The sequence below is a fragment of the Sinocyclocheilus grahami genome, unplaced genomic scaffold (genome assembly GCF_001515645.1).
Source record: "Sinocyclocheilus grahami isolate Dianchi unplaced genomic scaffold, SAMN03320097.WGS_v1.1 scaffold50.1, whole genome shotgun sequence".
Classification (NCBI taxonomy): domain Eukaryota; kingdom Metazoa; phylum Chordata; class Actinopteri; order Cypriniformes; family Cyprinidae; genus Sinocyclocheilus; species Sinocyclocheilus grahami.
In genome coordinates this window covers 1,382,744-1,395,694 of record NW_015505229.1, presented here as the reverse complement: position 1 = coordinate 1,395,694, position 12,951 = coordinate 1,382,744, and the positions used below count along the sequence as shown (strand labels likewise).

The window sequence follows — 12,951 nt, the reverse complement described above, 5'->3', positions numbered from 1 at the left end:
CTGTACACAAAGCTAAAGTAATGCCAAGATGATGAGACAAAAACCAAAACTGAGCAACTGCAAGTGTAAAATCAAATATAAAATGTATACTATGCATGTATATGATTGCATTATAAAGACAGACGCAATGAATGATTAAAGGGCAAGTGGGCGTAGGGATGCAGCGATTAACCGGTTTCTCAATTAACCGCGCTTTAAAATGTCACGGTTAATTAATCGTAAAGCCTCCGCTACACCGAGTGTTTCTGTTGCACACAACGGAACAGTTGCAACGTGCGCAAAACGAAAACAAAGTTACACTAGCTGTGCGCCAACTTAAAATACTACACACACTAGATTAACTATGACAGAGGAACCAGACAGCGATCCTTTATTTCCACCAGAGAAATGTCTGAAGTCGATAGTGTGGGACCATTTTGGGTACACCAAGAATGACCAGGGTGTCATTTAAATATTGCTGTAAAAACTGCTGCTAAAGAGCGAATACACGGCTTTAAACTATTTTAATGCACGACGTGAAGGCAATACTGAGCGAAGTTAGCTCAGTATTCTGCCCGCTTCAGATCAGACAGATTAAATAGTGTGGTAAGATCACATTTATTTGAATAATTAATTATAACATTTAGCTACTTGAATGAATTATTTGATCGAGAGAGAGGGAAAGTGAAGAGTGTGTGTGTGTGTGTGAACCTGCGTCAGCGCGTCTCTCTACAAACATGCAAGTTTAGTTACTTAAACAGTGATTTTACTCTCTCCTTACTGAATTGCTACATATTCATCAGCATCTAAGCTATTTTATTAATAAAAGTCACGGGGCAGGGTTCACAACAAGTTTGTGTCCTCGTGAATGTTTGTATGTGTGCGCAGCGCGATCTCTGATCTCACAAACCAAATATAGACATGATTTTCTCAGGCCACATGTAAAATCATAGGAATAGAAAATATTAAAATTAATACGTATGGATGACAGTTGATTACAATGATAGTTCAGTTTATTCCCCTCATTATTAATAGTTTCCCCTGTGGGGTAAATAAAGTTAATTGTCCTATATTAATAATACTTATTAACATTGTTATCTATAATCCCTTTTATAGTATTATGCATAAGTTAAGAAGCTAAGCATAGATTTTTTTTTTCATGTTTCCAGTTTTCTGCCTCAGGTCCAAAAGAAATGTAAAGAATGTACAAATTGAATTACACAAAGTGATCTATTTTCATTAGTTATTTTCAAAATGGAAATACTGACATGGATGTTTAGAGCAGAGGTCACCTTTTTAATTCCAATTGGAGAGATGGACTTTTGTTTGTCTTTATTATTATTATTATTTTGTGCTGTATTATTGGTTACTGTGTTATTTCACTTTCTAAAGGCAGCAATAAATAACACTTTATTATCTAAAGAGTGTCCATTTGATTTTATACATTAATAATTTTGTGAAACGAATAAATGCATAATAATCGTCATAATCGTGAAACCGTGATTATTTCTCAGACAATAATCGTACCAACAAAATCTATAATCGTTGCATCCCTAAGTGGGCGGTATATTGATAATAATACTTTGACCTTATTAGCAGACGATTTACAGGAAATGACACATTTATAAGAAAAAAAGTGACGAGCCATGTAGGCCAAGTTTGGGAACCCATACTCTAAATTTATCTACTGCTTTTAACCCATTTAACCCAAGTGCACACACACACAGCAGTGAGCAGTGAACACACACACACACACACACACACACACACACACACTGTGGGCATACACCCGAGCAGTGGAAAAACAAACTTTTACCAAATGTATTCTGGATTATTTTTATGTAGTATTTCTCTTATTTATAACATTGAGATATTTAATTTCACATATTAAATAACTGATTAGCCTATTATCGCTGGTAGCTTAGCTTAACGCTAATCAATTAGCATGCTATCTTAGCTCCCATTGCTACAAATTAAACTTAAAATGCTATATTTTAGTTATTTAGAAAAAGATAGTGGGACATCTCAATAGCTAAACAACAAGCCTGGTAGCTTAGCATACCTCTAGTCAATTAACGTTTTTGAACAGTCATTTCGAAGGTTACCTTTCAGTGTTCAAGGGGGTTTAGGATTCTCTCGTTTTGCACTACACTGGACTCCGTGCTGAAAAGGAGAGCTAAAACTAGCCTATTCAAGTTGGCTGGTCTTAGCTAGTTTAAGATGGTCATTGTGGTCTCTAGGTGGTCTAAGGTGGTCTAAGACCAGCCTGCAAACCAGCAAAGATCAGCTTGAAGACCAGCTAAAACCATCCAACGGTTTCAGTTTTTTTTAAATACCTTGGATTTAATCCCAAAAACGTTTGTTTTTAGTGGTGGAGATTACCTGCGTTGACTAATCTCCGTCTCCCCCACTGAATTTTTGCCGGGGCCCCAACTGTGCCTGCGTAAAGGGGACAGGGATCGTATGGAGGTACGTAAAATGGCTGACCGCTCCAGGACCTCTGTCAAGTGGTCCTTTTTCTCTTCCTCCTCTATTTCTCCTGAAACAGGTGAAGCTCCAGGAGATGTGGGGTTTTCCTGACAGGGGTCTGATGTAGGAGCTTCTGTGCTGGCCTGAGAGATGGCGCTAGGGGTCCCGAGGCTGGAGGTGTCGTCTGTGGAGGATGAGTAGGACATGGACACACCGCTGGTGACTGTGATGCTGTCCTCAGCCTTTGATGGAGAAAGTGGAGGAGAATTGGATGGAGTTTGCAAAAACAAAATTACATTTGATGTTTGGTGACAACTAGGAGGACTGGGATTTTGGAACAACTTCCCAACCTGACGGAGCAAAAATGGCACATTATGCCTGGTTAAGACAAGCACATGTGTAGTCTGCAAAAGACCGCTGATGACGTACCACCTTTACATCTGCAGTTTACATACAGGCAGACTCATTTTTTCTTTCTTTCTGCAAACCCCATGGAGTCTCAGAGTTCTTTCCATCCTTGTAAAGTTTACATAACATAAAAACACACAGCTCTGACATTCATTTCCATTCACAGCGGCTCATTAGTTTCCTCATATGCTGAGACCGCAGCCAAGCAAGGGGTGCGGTGAGCTAGCGGCTACATTACACTAACCGTAATAGATGACTTTATGAGCTACGGAGGGTGAAAAAAAGACTTCCAGAACACAAGTCAAGCTTAGGTGAAGTGACTCTACCTGCTTTCGGAGCTAGGAGAAAATGTAAGCATGCTACGGGAAATTCCACGTACAATTCCAGGAGAAAAAGTAAGCTAATCTTAATGCAAGCTTCCTACAAATTTTTATGTGATGACATTTTGTTAAAAGAGGTATTTAAAATTGTTTTGCAAAACAAAAAAAAATCATTGTATCTTCAATTTGGGTGCAACCTATTTGGTCAGCCATTTAGCTTTGTATACTGCTAGCTGCTTAGCCTGCTCTCTCAGTATACCACTAGCCAATTAGCCTGCTCTCTCAGAATACAGCTAGCCAATTAGCCTGCTCTCTCAGAATACAGCTAGCCAATTAGCCTGCTCTCTCAGAATACTGCTAGCCAATTAGCCTGCACTCTCAGAATACAGCTAGCCAATTAGCCTGCTCTCTCAGAATACTGCTAGCCAATTAGCCTGCACTCTCAGAATACAGCTAGCCAATTAGCCTGCTCTCTCAGCATAGCGCTAACTGATTAGCCTACTCTTTTAGCATGATGCTAGTGGATTAGCCTATTCACTTAGCACGCCACTAGCTGATTAGCCTACTTTCTTAGCATGCCACTAGCCAATTAGACTGCTCTCTCAACATACTGCTAGCTGATTAGCCTGGTAGCTTAACTTAAGCTGCATCCCAAATGATACACTATGCACATATAAACTATGTACTCAACCATGTAGTGTATGAATTATATAAGGTTATTTTGTCATTCATAATCGGCGTCTGATAGCCCCTCTCCCTTCGCTACGTAATTAAAGTGTCCAACATTCCACGTTTCGTTTTTTCAGTTATTTAAGTGCATCATCTGGGTTTTAAAGTGCACTATTTCTTTTTGGAATTTTCTGTGTAAACGCACTACTCGCACTATTAATACTACAAAACATCATGGAATAGTGACTAAGACTATTCTGCATTTCAAAATTGGATTCTAACGAATTATGGCAGGATCTATGTACCTATCATCAAGGAAACAAAACACTACAGTCATCCTTCGCGACTTGCTAAGAGCAACACTTGCGTGTCAAAGTCTGTGTTAAACAACTTTAAATCAAAGCAAGGAGTTTAAGGGGTGGAGGAATCCACAGGGAAAATTGAGAAATTAGGATGAAGCATGTCTGAGGATGAGGTCATAATTGTGGCCTTGGCCCACTGATCTGCTCACGTCACATGACGTGACGTCAGTGGAGCAAGATGTTGTGTGTAGAGGAGCACCGCTGAAAATGAGACATATTACATAACTGCTTTATCTGGCCAAAGCACAAGCAAGGGGTTCTTCACATGGTAAAGAGACATAGAAACAAAGCAAATAGCAAAAACAAACAGAATTGGATGATATTGGAAACGCAACACAACCCCCGGACACACCTTATTATTAAAAATGCTGTCCTCGCTCAAATCCTGGCTAAACAGAGAGTCACCATCGCTGGCGGACCCTCGCATGGTGCTCGCTGACTCTTTGTGATGTACAGTCTCGGGTGAGGGGGTCGAAGGGGGGAATTCTGAAAAAAGAATCAGAAAAGCATGAGAAAGTCGAAGAGCAACAGAAGAACAATAAATAGAAAAGAAAACACACCAGACTCCAGCGAACTGAATCAATATACAGCGAGTCTGAAAGTGACTAATTTCAGTCCATTTTGTTGCATTTCTGCTCACAATCATCGCAGACAGGATGTTGATGTCATCTACTTAAATAGATCATCTTATTTGACTAGTGGAGTCTTTTGTATTGACAGGAAGACATTCATTTAGTCTTTGGAGGATGTGAATGTCGTTTCCCATGCAACACAATGTGGGCACTATTTAGATTGGACACACACAGACACAAAGTCTGAGCAAAGAGGGCATCCTTTCTTTGTAGTGTGCTGGAAGACGTATAAAAGAGGTTGTGTGTTTTGTTCTGGATGTAACTTTTAACCATCGACTAGACCTATGTGACGCAATGTTGTTTTGTTGACGTCAAATGCCATACATCAGATTCTGTGGTATTTCACTGTAAATTCATGCATCACTTGGAAGAAGCTAGAGAAACCACGTAGATGCCAACATGGACATCCTCAAAAACCATAAAACATTTGGGTTTCCACTTGATATGCAAAGTCAGGGTTTTGAAGCCAAACCGGTTTAAAAGCAGTGATTTAAGAGTCATGTTGGTTACCTGAAATCACTGAAGTGGATTTCTTCTCCTGGAGTCCAGCATCTTGACTGGCATCAACTGAATAAAATGTCTCCGTCTCTCTGTGGATCTGCAATGACAAAATCAGTCTAGTTTAGAGTTTCATTTAATGTACAAAATAACTATTTCATATACAAATCAGACCATTTTCAATTTGATTGTGTACGTTCTGATCTTAAAATGTCTATATCCATCATATAAAAATGCTTGTTACATGTTTAAAACCAAGAAAGAAGAAAACAAATAAATATCAAGGTACAGACTGTTAACAATTTTTTTTTTTATTCTGCATCACTGCAAATAAATTATGCATATATAGCATGTTAGCTATGAACTTATAATACCATGATTCCACCATTTTATTACTAAATTGTTTAAAATGTCATTTTCACCACTGTTATTCTATCACAAAATCAAAATAAAACAATTACATTGGGATGTGGTGGATGTCTAGAGCCCAGAGCTGAAAAAAATAAACATCTGTATTTTCTCAGGTTCTCTCATCTGCTAAAGACTACTAGAATCCAGCAGGACATACTGATGCATCAGGTGAAAGATGGTTTCCTCTGCTACCTAAACTCAGGACAAGTATGTCAATGGTTTTGTCTTGGATGCCTAAAGAATTTTCCTTATTTTTTTTTTTTTATTCTGCATCACTGCAAATAAATTATGCATATATAGCATGTTAGCTATGAACTTATAATACCAAGACAATGATTCCACCATTTTATTACTAAATTGTTTAAAATGTCATTTTCACCACTGTTATTCTATCACAAAATCAAAATAAAACAATTAAATTGGGATGTGGTGGATGTCTAGAGCCCAGAGCTGAAAAAAATAAACATCTGTATTTTCTCAGGTTCTCTCATCTGCTAAAGACTACTAGAATCCAGCAGGACATACTGATGCATCAGGTGAAAGATGGTTTCCTCTGCTACCTAAACTCAGGACAAGTATGTCAATGGTTTTGTCTTGGATGCCTAAAGAATTTTCCTTCGACCACAGAATTCACTTTCTTGATGAAGAAAGGCTAGGGTTGCCAGCTTCAGAAAATGTAAATACGGGACAATCTCCTTAGGTTAATCTCCAAGGTTAAGAATTATGCTATTAGTTACTTAAATATAAAATGTTTTTTCTCTATTTAACAACATTACAATAGTGAAAGACGACTTCCCTTACTGATCACATCTCTTGCGCGGCGGTATGTTGGACTCATGAAAAATAACAACATAGTTTGTATTCACCAAAACTGATTTACTGAAGTGAAAACACAGATGGAATTGGCGTTAGCGCGAGCGCCGCTTGCTGTGAGGCGGGAGTGCCGAGCCGGCAGAGGATTCCGCAGCCTTCCTCGAACAGTTATGTTCACGATTTCTGATTTACTTAATGTATACTGTGTGAGGGGGGGTGTGATTGGATGATGACAGGTATCGGTGATCATTCTCAAGTGATCAGCACTGCTGCTGTTGTATCAGTCAGTGGTTAGATCAGCATAGCAGTCAAAAAACGGGACAAGGGAAGTCACATACGGGACAAATCAATTAGGCCCAAAATACGGGATGTCCCGGCTAATACGGGACGGTTGGCAACCCTAAGAAAGGCACTCATGAACAGAAATATTAGCACTGGTAAGAACATCTACCTCCTGAGAGTAACATGTGGTTGGAAACCCTCAAGGCTGTGATTTGGGGCAGAAAGGGTTTATGGGGGCATGTGTGGGTGTTCAGAACAGACCTGGAGAGGAATGTGACCCACATATAAACATCATGGCCCACTAACATTCGACACAGAGCAGCTGTGAATGGGCTGTAGAGGGTTACCTTAAGGCTACTGCAAGGACGAATTGGTCACCATATACTTTTCATTTATCAATCTTAAGGCCTATGCACACCATATTCAGAGAAAAACATATATATAAATACAATAAAATAACAAAATAATAAAATTTGAGATTTTTATAAATTAACAATATATATCAAAGAAAAGCTACAACACCAGCTGTAAAGTAGCATAGAAAGATCAAAAGACCATGAAAAGGAAGAATGTTGCTGTGGCGGAAACAGAAGCTTAGAAACCTTCCTGTGCAGCTCATCTGTATGACCATCATCAGCTCCATTCATGACTGATTATACCCAACCACCGCCCACCATGAGCATGTGACACATGCTGAACTCCCATGCTTAGCGTGTACCCACTGTGTGCATGCACGTGTGTCAGTGTGGCTGCTGGTCATAGGCCTCCTTTGTTTGGTCATTGGTGGACGGACACTGGTCTAGTGTGGCCAGCAGGAGGGGCGTGGATTTTTTTCAATAGAGCCGTCAACAGCTGTGGCCTTTTAACTCACAGAGAGAGAGAGAGAGAGAGGGATGGAGAGAATGAGAAATAAATACTGAAAAAAAATAATAAAATGGGGGAATGGCTGGTTGAATTGGTTCTCTGAGCTGTGATCTTTATGTCAGAGCTGCAGGTTCAAATCCAGCCTTCAACGTGCCCCAACTCCATTTCCTCCATTTCTCAATATTAATTTTAAGACCCTACAAAAAGTAGCAAAAGCCCAAGAAAAAAAAATATCCTAAAAATAATAAAAACTAAACAGACAACTAACTGGAAAAGACAGCAACAAATCAAACATACAAACAAACAAATGTAAATAAAAACTAAGTTGACAACTAACTGTAAAGATCAAACTAAAATAAGATGAAACAAAAAATCCCCCCCCAAAAACAAACAAAAACTAAACTAAATGAAAACAAAAAAAAAACATCTAATAAACAAATCAAACATACAAAAAAGCTCAAACTAAACACAAAAAAAGGAAAACAACAACAAAAATTTAATGAAAACAAAAAACAACAACAAAAACAAATTAAAACAAACAAAAGAAAAAAAACTAAACAAAAACTAAACCGACAACTACATGAAAACAAAACAAATAATAAATGGGTTATATACACACAAAATAGGTTGAAATTGTCAGGTGACTTTTTTATTTTATTTTATTTTATTTTTGCCACTTTTATTTGAGAGGATAGAAAAAGGTGAGGGGATGGGATCAGTAAATGACACCAGCTGGATTCAAACACTGGTCATGTGCCAAAGTGCCACCGCATGCCATCATGGCATCATGAATAGTGATTCAGGTCTGTAATGTTTCACTGCTGTTCATGACAACATGTCATTCCCAACCACAGTAGGTTCTGACAGGATCCAAACAGCACTGAGAGACTAACACCAGCTGAAACTTAGACATGCATGTTATGTTTACATATCGCAGAACAGGCATCAACCTCAATCTGACAAAGAAACTCAAACAAAATCATACAAACACACAGAACACACACTGTCCCCAATCCTTCAATCTCTATTATGAATGATAAACATGCCTTTGCGTGGGAAAGCAAATGAAAAGCCTCAAGTACAGACAGAGCTCTCGGTTTCAGCCAATTAAACACAAGTCATCAACACTTATGGATGTGTGTATCTGGAAGTATATTACCAAAAGCACAAAAATGCGTTTATGTGAACAGATTTGCAGAGAACCAGAAGGCTAGCTGGGATACTGCTCAGATATTTTGTGTTAGTTTCACGGCTTGGTAATAATGGTAATGGCTGTAGCAGACACACACAGAAACACTTCCAACCAGACAGCGTTTAAACCAATTACTGAATGAGTCGTGAAAATCACTCCACAAGTGTGGCATATTGAGCCAATGTGCAGTAATGGAAAGATGTAATGCCTCATACTGACCGAATGCTCCACTGAGAGCACTTACATGTAAACACGCCATAGAGAGGAAACAGTCAGCCAAGAGTCCTGTTCTTTGATCATGACTGGTTTGATGAATTTTATGGATACACGTTTTAAGGATAACTTACAAAGAAATAAACCAAGCATAAAGGTTTGTCAGGCTAGCTATGTTAACACTTAACAGAGCAACATACCTGATTGATCAATCAATATGGACTTGTTTATAATGATCAATGCTCATCTCAAAAACAAGGTGCTGATATAATGCCAGTATATCAGTATGTCAGACATGATTATTTATTCCATAAGAAAAAAAGTGTCCAATAATATGGGGTTATAAAGAAAAAGTGATTAGTAGTTGACTGGTCATGTGGTCAATATGTCAGCTACCATAAGGCTACTAATATCACTGGATTTATCTTCTCATGGGACAATTTCACTATTAATACTATTAATGTTTTCTGTTTTAATAAGAAAACATATACATTGTTAAATTTAAACTTCTTTAAACATAACAAATAAGTAGAAACGGTGTGCATTATTAAGGCAGATCTATACAATACAGATAATCTCATTATACGGCCACACCAAATATAAATATTTGCCTTAATTAATAATAATATGATATGTGCTATATGTTTGTGTTTTACATTCTGCTGGCCAAAAATCAGCCTGGTCGATATGTTTTTCATTTTATAACTATTGCTGGCAGGCAGATTTGAGTTATGTAGGTTTATACATATCATTCAAAAGATTTTTTTTTTTTTAAGAAATTTATATTCAGCAAAGCAGCGTTAAATTGATCAAAAGTGGCAGTAATTATGTTCAAAATATTTCTATTTCAAATCAATGTTCTTTTGAATTTATAGTCATTAAAGAATCCTGAATAAGAATGGTTTCTTTTGTAGCACCAAATCAGCATAAATTACATTTCATATTATATTAAAATAGAACAGTTGTATTACAATATTACAAAATATTACTGTTTTTACTTTATTTTTAATCAAATTAATGCAGCTTTTGTGAGCATAAAAGACTTCATGAAATCTTACCAACCCCAACTTTTTGAACAGCAGTTTGTTATTCTGAAACTTCACTGTCAACCCACATTCAGAAAACGAGACCCAGCTCTTTTCTGACTGGCATGTGTGTGAAAACACACACAAAAATAAAGCACATGGCATACTATTATAGCACATATATACGTTTGGTGTGGCCTACTGAAAAAAGATAGACGTTCTTGTGTTATTGCAACTCAAGGCAGCCCAAGACTCTCCACTGGGATTCTGCCTGTAACAAGTGTGCTTTGGATAAAAGCTTCTGTCAAATGACGGGATGCAGCCGGACACAATGGGGATTTGAACAGGCGTTGGGATATAGAGCCTATTGCAGGGGATGATTTATGGCACAACAATGCAGATGTGACATCAGATTTCTACATGCACGACTGGAAATTAAGTATGAGAATAAGACGACATGCAGAATTAATAAACACAATCTTTGAAACCATGCGTGTGTTTGGTAAGGAAAGGAATTATGACAAAGGAGTGTTGTGCGCGAGCACATGATGCAGGCTGTAAAAAGCTGCCATGCATTTCCCCAGGCGTGTAGCTTAATTGTCTGTACGCCACTGATGGCGAGTAAATGGGGCCATAAAGGGGTTCTATACACAGAACACAACACAACACTCCATTGACTGCCATATCCAACTCCTCGAAAGAGTGAGATCCCGGAAAACAGAACAACAGAAAGATGCACTTAGTAAAACATGATCCTGATGCCCTCCACATGACCTCTCCTGACACGCAACCCCTTTCTGATGGTATTGACTTCCTATGGGGACCCATGTCACAAGAACAGGAAACTACCATAGACTAGCCTTTTTCAAACAATCTCCTTCCCATGGGGAATTACAGACACCTAGAACAGGTCAGCAGTGGCCAGAAGAACTTTAAAACTTGATTTTTTACATTTTCGTAAGAAACTATGAAGGATCGTAGCCTATACAAAATTCAGTGACATAATGGTAAAGTGTTGTTGGTGGTTGCAAAGGGAGTCTTTAGTCTGTTAGACTTTTCTTGCACAGATTTTTTTTTTACAGTTACGTAAATATATAGGGTTAAGGTTAAGGATTTTGAAGAAAAAAAAAAAAGTATAAGGCTATCCAAGCTTTAACAGGTCATTTGCTGTTTTTAAATAACATCAAATCAACCTTAAAACTAAAAATTCTAATATACTTAAGTTAAAACAATTAGAAAATGGTAGGTTAAAAGAATGCATTAAATTAATTTAAAAAATGACAGTAAAGACAGTCATTTATAATGTCACAAAAGATTTCAATTTTAAATAACAATTTTAATCTAACAACTATTTCAATAAACATTGTTTGAACGTTCTATGCATCAAAGAATCCTTAAAAAAAAAAAAAAAAAAAAAAAAAAAAAAAAAAAAGAGTAATACATGTTTCTTGATCAGCAAAGCAGCATATTAGAGTGAAACCAAAGACTGAAACATTGACTGCTGAAAATTCAGCTTTTCCATCGCAAGAATAAATTAGAAAGCAGTTATTTTAAATTTGAATAACATTTCACAATATTACTGTTTTTACTGTATTTTTGATTAAATGAATGCAGACTTCTTTCAAAACATAAATCTTACCAACCCCAAATTTTGAATGGTAGTGTATGTATCCAAGCAAAGAAAGATTAAATTTGTGGCAAAGTATCTTTTGAGTGCTCTGGCTCTGATAGATGCAGCTGAAATCCAAACACATCCATGGTCTAATCATGGAAAGGGAGACTGTTGAGATGGGCTATATTTAGAGATGACAGAACTTCCGAATGGCTTATGAAACAGAGCTGTAATCCACTGAGTGTGGAGTGAGACTATCCACAGACTGTGGTCTGAGCTGGTCATTCTGGACACATTCCACAGATATGACGAGCTGTGGAGACAGGAAAACCTATGTCATGGCAGTGGGCACCAGAGGACGTTAAAACAGTCTCACAGATACAGTCTCAAAACAATCACATGCCATTTTCATTCTGCAAAAACGCTTAACAGCTATCGACTTTGATTTAGCATGGTTCTCCTACCCGTTTCTGGCAGGTGGTTCCGGGTAAAACATCTGTGAAATGACTTAAACGAGGTGTTAAGTAGCCATTTGGCTTCTCGATGAATATCAAGGAGGTCCCAGTTGAAAGGAATATGCTACAACAAAGGTTTGCGTCAACTGAAAAGTGCTCCCTTGGGTGCTCTTTCAGACGAGCGGTGGACAACCTGTCTTTCTCAAACCTCACTTAGCACTGATCCGGCACCTGCTGCCCAGTTTCTTAACTAAAAAAAAAAAAAAAAAAGTTTAACAGCCTCTCTTCAGTTCCAACCACAGATGTTAATGTGGACCGTATATTAAAATATCACCTCACAAATATAAGCATATATATAAAATGTTGATTTAAAGTGATAAAAAGAGTCTTTCGCTGCTGAGACCATCAAGCTGACCATAAAATTCACATGTAGTCTATATTATTTACACACGCACTTTAAAAATTAACTACAGACTATTTAATCAAACCACAAAAAGAAATTAACAGGAAAAAGTGTAATAAATAACTTTAATTTTAAAATAAACAATTTTAAATAACACAATCACTTAAATTTTATATGAAGTTTAAAATGCAATTAAACTAATCATGGATTCTTGTATGGACATTTGCTATGCAAAATTGCTGAAATATATATATATATATTATAAAATTTCATAAATAAAATTATATTGTATTATAATTTCATTTCAGCAAGTTCTATATATGTGACCCTGGACCACAAAACCA

General features: G+C 37.4%; 1 protein-coding gene across 1 annotated transcript in view; it reads right to left on the bottom strand.

Moving 5' to 3' along the window:
• Positions 1 to 12,951, bottom strand: part of LOC107583139 (A-kinase anchor protein 13-like) — a 111,722-nt gene that overhangs the window by 36,531 nt on the left and 62,240 nt on the right. The window contains exons 9-11 of the mRNA XM_016269253.1: positions 5,350 to 5,437; positions 4,560 to 4,693; positions 2,362 to 2,690 (exon numbers count right to left, since the gene is read on the bottom strand). Coding sequence (XP_016124739.1) covers positions 2,362 to 2,690; positions 4,560 to 4,693; positions 5,350 to 5,437 — 551 coding nt within the window. The remainder of the gene's footprint in view (positions 1 to 2,361; positions 2,691 to 4,559; positions 4,694 to 5,349; positions 5,438 to 12,951) is intronic.